Below are 6,757 nucleotides of genomic sequence, written 5' to 3'. Positions count from 1 at the left end.
ACCGAGTCAAGGCCCAGCGCTGTTTTTAGTGACTCGATGACATCGGCGGCGCGCCATCCAACCCGCTCCTCCGCCATCGAGCAGGTCCCTGACCCTGGTCATCTTGCCGGTCCCTGACCCTGGTCATCTTGCCGGTCCCTGACCCTGGTCATCTTGCCAGACACAGCCCTCTCGTCCGCCTGCCACCTAAAACCGCGGTCGTGGAGGTACGGATTCCTGAGCAGCGGATCCCGAAGGACAGCCGCCACTCCGGACAGGGGGTGGGGGTGAACTGCACTTGGTGGCGACTCTGTTCCAAACCCTGATAAGTTCCTGGTAAAAGACAGGTAGCCCCTGCATGGCGGTCCTGACGCCCCCCAGGCTCACAAACAGGAGCTGCGTGTCATAATTGAGGCAGTACTGCTGGCGGAAAAAATACGTCGCCAGCACACACCATCTAGGAAGGTGCTCGACGTACAGGTATCTCTGAAATCGCAGCCTGGGCGCTAACTCAAACCACGCTGACCGCCTTCCCTAAGTGGGAGACTCAGAACCACAGCAGAAACCCAATGCTTCCTGTTGTTCCAGAAGTCGACCAGCTTCTTCTGTAGCTTGGCGACAAACGCAGGAGGAGAGGTCAAAGTGACCGGCCGGTACCACAGCATAGCGGCCACCAGCTGGTTTATGACTAGCGCTCGACCCCTGTAGGACAGCACTCGGAGCAGTCCTGTCCAGCGCCCTAGGCGAGTGGCCACTTTGGCCTCCAGCTCTTGCCAGTTTGTCGGCCAGGCTCCCTCGTCAGGGCTACCTCCAGCTCTCCAACCAATGTTCCGTCAATTTTTTTTTTGCTGTGCAGTATGTTTTCCAGCGGCAGCAGCTGATGAGCGGTTTGCGCGGGACCTTCCGATTGGTGCGTGACCGCGCACCTCAGGGGAACATTGCCGACAACCCTCTGAGATCTCAGTGGTTCTCCAATTCTGGCCACTTGCTAATCCCCAATACGCCACCATTAGTGTCCTATGCTCTGGAATTCTCTCCCTAAACTTCTCCGGCTCCTCTAAGACGCTCCTTATAACCTACCAATCCTGTCCAAATATCTCCTTATGCAACTCGGTGTCAATTTTTTTTAAAATTGTCAAATTTTATATGTTACAGGCGCTATATAAATGCATGTTGTTGAGATTCGGAGCTGCCCAGACTCTTAACAAAATGCAGACACAAAAATGTATACAAGAAATTATCCGGGCCAGGTTAAGTTTATTCGGAAGTTGGCATTCAAAAAAAGCAACTGATTGAGAGCAGTGAACGGATGGGACTTGGGAGAAAGCAGCTCACTCTCCCGACCTTCGTCTCAAGGCAGCGACACCCAGTGCGAGGGAAACAGCCCACAAACCCGGAACCACCGTCTGTGGCGGCCCGGAAGTGAACAAGCCGGAGCACGGAACTGGAGGGACCGGAAGTCCCCAGAGTTGGCGCTGGATTTGTATTAAATGTTTATTTTCCCGCAGTGATCATTTATTCGTCGCTTAATATGGTGATGGCGGCGCACAGCAGGTCGGCTTCTCTCTCTCTCTCTCTCTCTGATATTCATGCCATTTATTCTGAGGGGACTTTACTGGGGGTTTTATTGTAGAAGTCTCTCCCGAGTGTCTGAGTTTGGACAGTGGCAGCTGTCCCGCCCCTCCCCCCGGCACAGCACCACTCACACCCCCCCCCCCCCCTCCTCCCCCCGGGGCAGCACCACTCACACCCCCCCCCCCCCCTCCTCCCCCCGGGGCAGCACCACTCACACCCCCCCCCCCCCCTCCTCCCCCCGGGGCAGCACCACTCACACCCCCCCCCCCCCCCTCCTCCCCCCGGGGCAGCACCACTCACACCCCCCCCCCCCCTCCTCCCCCCGGCACAGCACCACTCACACCCCCCCCCCTCCTCCCCCCGGGGCAGCACCACTCACCCCCCCCCCCCTCCTCCCCCCGGCACAGCACCACTCACACCCCCCCCCCCCATCTCCCCCCGGGGCAGCACCACTCACCCCCCCCCCCTCCTCCCCCCGGCACAGCACCACTCACACCCCCCCCCCCCCATCTCCCCCCGGCACAGCACCACTCACACCCCCCCCCCTCCTCCTCCCCCCGGGGCAGCACAACACAACCCCCCCCCCCTCCTCCTCCTCCCCCCGGGGCAGCACAACACAACCCCCCCCCCCTCCTCCTCCTCCCCCCGGGGCAGCACAACACAACCCCCCCCCCCCCCGGGGCAGCACCACCCCCCGGGGCAGCACAACACAACCCCCCCCTCCCCCCATCTCTCCCCCGGCACAGCACCCCCCCCTCCTCCCCACCCCCTCCTCCTCTCCCCGGGGCAGCACAACGCAACCCCCCCCCCCTCCTCCCCCCGGGGCAGCACAACACAACCCCCCCCCCCGCCTCCTCCCCCCGGGGCAGCACAACACAACACAACCCCCTCCTCCCCCCGGGGCAGCACAACACAACCACCCCCCCCCTCCCCCCATCTCTCCCCCGGCACAGCACCCCCCCCCCCCTCCTCCCCCCGGGGCAGCACAACACAACCCCCCCCCCCTCCTCCCCCCGGGGCAGCACAACACAACCCCCTCCCCCGGCACAGCACCCCCCCCCCCTGTCCTCGATCGCCGCCGCCCACAGACACGTTCGGATTCGGGCCGCGGCCTGGTGACCAGAGGAGGAAACGTGGCTGTTTTTATTATTCCCTCCCTCCAGGATGCCCTGGTGAAATCTAATTACATTTAAAACAAATAATTATTGTAATACTTAATTTGTTTTTTTTTTAATGCAAGATTAAGATTTATTTGTAAAGAGCCGTGACTTTCTACAAATTCAATGGTTAAATGCGCCAGCCAAAGCAGTGCAGGCAGGTTCAAACTGTGCTGATCTCAGCTGCGGCATTACAATTAGTCTCCAATGGGGAAGGCTAGGGAAGGGGAAATTCGCCAGGATGCCTGGTCACTGTTCAAAGGTTTCTGCTGGAAAGTGCATCTCTGTGGATTTCAGATGATCAGGATTAGTTGTGATGCTTATGGTCGATCAGTCTACTGACACTCACGGTCTAGGCTCACGTGTGAAGAATGTCCACAAGAGGATGTTTCATGCCTGTTGAACCATACTCCTGCAACTTCAGGAGACCAGTGTAGGAAGGGGACAAAGTTGGAGGTCACAAGCAAAATCTATATTTATGGGTAATATTGCATCATTTAACATTCAAGATATGAGGTGCCACTGAACCTTTAAGAAATATTTTCTTGTACCATTTTTAATAATAACCCTTTTTTTTTAGATAATATTGCGGATGAATTGTAATTTTTTTTTAAAGTCAAGTTTTGAAGTGTGCAATGTTTTGGGGCTGGACGAGTGTGTTGCTGGCAGTTGAGCTGCAGTGCCATCTAATGCCAGCTATTAATACTGACCTAATTCAGCTATGGCTGTTTGATGACAGAGTAAGTTTGAAAGGATCTTGCGGAGACATCGTTGGTCGTATTTCTCCAACGACTTGAGGTATCTGCTGTACATGGTCCATGTTTCTGAGCCATACACGAGGGCAGGTATTACTACAGCCCTATAGACCATGACCTTGGTGACCGTTTTGAACACTCTGTTCCTCAGGCGGCCGAAGGCTGCACTGGCGCACTGGAGGCGGTGTTGGATCTCGTCGTCGATGCCTGCTCTTGTTGATGGGAGGCTCCCAAGATAGGGGAAGTAGTCCACTGTGTCCAGGGTTGCGCCGTGGTTCTTGATGACTGGGGGGCAGTGCTGTGCGGCGAGGACAGGCTGGTGGAGGACCTTTGTCTTACTGATGTTTAGTGTAAGGCCCATGCTTTCGTACGCCTTGATAAATACGTCGACTATGTCCTGGAGTTCAGCCTCTGTGTGTGTGCAGGCGTCGCTGGAGAAATACCATTAACGATGTCACCGCAAGATCCTACAAATCCCCTGGGAGGACAGATGCACCAACGTTAGCGTCCTCGACCAGGCCAACATCCCCAGCATTGAAGCACTGACCACACTTGATCAGCTCTGTTGGGCAGGCCACATAGTTCGCATGCCAGACACGAGACTCCCAAAGCAAGCGCTCTACTCGGAACTCCTTCACGGCAAACGAGCCAAAGGTGGGCAGTGGAAACGTTACAAGGACACCCTCAAAGCCTCCCTGATAAAGTGCAACATTCCCATTGACACCTGGGAGTCCCTGGCAAAAGACCGTCCTAAGTGCAGGAAGTGCATCTGGGAGGGCGCTGAGCTCCTCGAGTCTCGTCGCCGAGAGCATGCAGAAATCAAGCGTAGGCAGCGGAAAGAGCGTGCGGCAAACCAGCCCCACCCACCCCTTCCCTCAATGACTATCTGTCCCACCTGTGACAGAGACTGTTGTTCTCGTATTGGACTGTACCTAAGAACTCACGTTAAGAGTGGAAGCAAGTCTTCCTCAATTCCGAGGGTCTGCCTATGATGATGAAGTTTGAAATCAGAAATGCAAGAGAAAAGAATAACGTTGATAAAAATTAGGAAATTAAGATTAAAATGGGGAGGTCGATTGGTCAGGTGGCCACATAGAATTTGTTACATCTCTGACCCTATTGTTCAGTCTGTCATACAAGTCATTAGATCGCTTTTCCAGTGCAATTTTGCATCTATATGGGTGTGTAAATTGGAACATTTGTTTGTGTTACCTCTCACACATTCCCATGATAATCCCAAAGCAACTAATAGATGCAACAACACATTGTGAACTCAAAACAACCAGTAAAAGCAGTCCCTCCAAGCACGACAACCATTTCAAGCTCACCCCGATGGCCTGTGGTAGTTGCAAAGGACAAGAATGTCCCAGGTTCGATCATTGGTCCAATCTCAGCTGTGCCATAATTGGATGTTGCAATTGATCATCGATGTTGGATTAAGGACATGAAAACAATGGCCATGGTTCCTGCTCCTTATTGTTTATTGCAGTGATCATTCTGGCTAAACATTGCATTGGGGTCATATGAGAAAAAGATTGGCCTGAGCTGTGATATTTATGCTGTGTTTGGATCCAGGTTTGCTATCTAGTTAGCTGGGTTTGCTGCTGGGTCACTACAATACCTAGTGAATGCCCTGTTTGTTACCTCTGCCTGGACCAGATTTCTGGGACCCAGGCCATGAGTGCAGGAGTTGTAATTGAGTGTGGCACTAGTAATAGTGTAAAAATGTGTGGTGAAGGAAAGATGTGAAATAAATGCTGCCTTCTAGTGGTTTAATTCAAGACTCGGTTGTGTTTCAGGGTGATGAATGAGCTTTGGACTCCGATTGCGAAGCAGTACAACCCACTAAAAGCTGGAAGCATCGATGGCACTGATGAGGAGCCGCACGACCGAGCTGTCTCGAGGGCAATTGCAGCCAAGTATAGACCAAACAAGGGAGTGTTAGGAGACCCCCACCTGACACTCTTTGTTGCCAGGTTGAATCCTCAGACATCTGAGGAGAAGCTAAAAGATACTTTTTCTAGATTTGGGGACATCCGCAGACTGAGGCTCGTGCGTGACATCGTCACCGGGTTTTCCAAATGCTACGGCTTCATCGAATACAAGGACGAACGCTCATTATTAAAGGCACATCGGGACAGCAATAAATTAGTGGTGGACCAGAATGAAATATTTGTGGATTTTGAATTGGAGCGTACTTTGAAAGGATGGCTCCCACGGAGATTCGGAGGGGGATTAGGGGGTAAAAAAGAATCGGGCCAGCTAAGATTTGGTGGGCGAGATCGTCCGTTTAGGAAGCCTATCAGCCTCCCAGCACTGAAAGCGGAACTGTACACGGAGGGGCAAGTAGACAAACTGGATAGGTCAAGTTCCAGAGAGCCATCAAGGGATAGTCGTCAGTGGGAGAGAGGTCGAGACCGGGAAAGACGAAGAGAAAGAGAGGAGAGAGGCGAGGAAAGAGAAAAGCGAGAGGGAGATAGTGAGCGATACAGAAGCAGGGAAAGAGATCATAAGCGACAAAGAGAGGAAGATCGATATAAAGATGAAGATAGACACAAAGATGAAGTCAGACACCGTCGCAGGGACAGGCATAAATCCCGTCGATAGAGGCTGTTACCAGAGGTTTACCCTCCTAGGGAAGGTTCAGTAATATTTTGACAAACACTATTCCACCACAGTCTGCCAAAATATTTATGACACACTCATATTTTACTTTACATTTTTGTTGTATGAAATAATGTTCAGAATTCACTTATAAGCTGCTGTAAGTTATTAGAGCGGGAAGGTTGTGTCAGTTGGATGAAAGTAATATTAAAAAAGATCATATACAAAAAATAGTTTCTCAACAGTTTGTGCCCTCTCCTCACTCCTAGAGTACCCTCTAGCAGCTCGCTCAACTGTCCATTTTTGTAGGACCCCAGGGAGTGGGAAGATGGTACTATCCTTGCTTAGCATCCACACATGGGCAACCTTCCAGCAGGGGTTACTAGACATGATCAAAAGCAGGAATGCTGCCCCCCGCCCGTCCGCCCCCCCACCCTCCCAACCCAAGGGAAATGAAGCCAATTGTGACACCTCAGCTGTTGCTGCAGGTGAACTAACGGTACCTATCGAGAAGGATCCAGGAAACTTCCTCATCTGTGTGGCTCAGTACTAGATTGTTTATCTACCCAGCGAGTCATTGTATGGAAGTTGTGGTCGGTTTTTTTCTTCCACATATTCATGCATTTCTCACTGAAACAGCAGATTAATGGCTCCTGTACTCACTTAAAAATGCTGATTTGTTTTTTT

The 6,757-nt window shown here is 52.6% G+C and overlaps 1 protein-coding gene across 1 annotated transcript; it reads left to right on the top strand.

Annotated features, from left to right (window-relative positions):
- Positions 1 to 1,423: 1,423 nt before the first annotated feature.
- snrnp35 (small nuclear ribonucleoprotein 35 (U11/U12)) lies at positions 1,424 to 6,301 on the top strand. Its single transcript, XM_070881989.1, has 2 exons — positions 1,424 to 1,533; positions 5,266 to 6,301. The coding sequence occupies exons 1-2, from the start codon at positions 1,511 to 1,513 to the stop codon at positions 6,071 to 6,073; spliced, it is 831 nt and encodes a 276-aa protein (XP_070738090.1). The 5' UTR covers positions 1,424 to 1,510; the 3' UTR covers positions 6,074 to 6,301.
- The last annotated feature ends 456 nt before the right edge of the window (positions 6,302 to 6,757 follow it).

Source organism: Pristiophorus japonicus, chromosome 6, assembly GCF_044704955.1.
Source record: "Pristiophorus japonicus isolate sPriJap1 chromosome 6, sPriJap1.hap1, whole genome shotgun sequence".
In the NCBI taxonomy this organism is placed as follows: Eukaryota; Metazoa; Chordata; class Chondrichthyes; family Pristiophoridae; genus Pristiophorus; species Pristiophorus japonicus.
The sequence above is the reverse complement of the archived record's forward strand: the minus strand, read 5'-3'. Positions and strand labels throughout refer to the sequence as shown.

Bases quoted from the DNA above. Each gene is read 5' to 3' on its own strand.
- snrnp35 (XM_070881989.1), top strand. From the start codon at position 1,511: ATGGTGATGGCGGCGCACAGCAG. The intron at 1,534-5,265 runs GTCGGCTTCTCT...GTTGTGTTTCAG, and splicing joins GTGATGGCGGCGCACAGCAG to GGTGATGAATGAGCTTTGGA.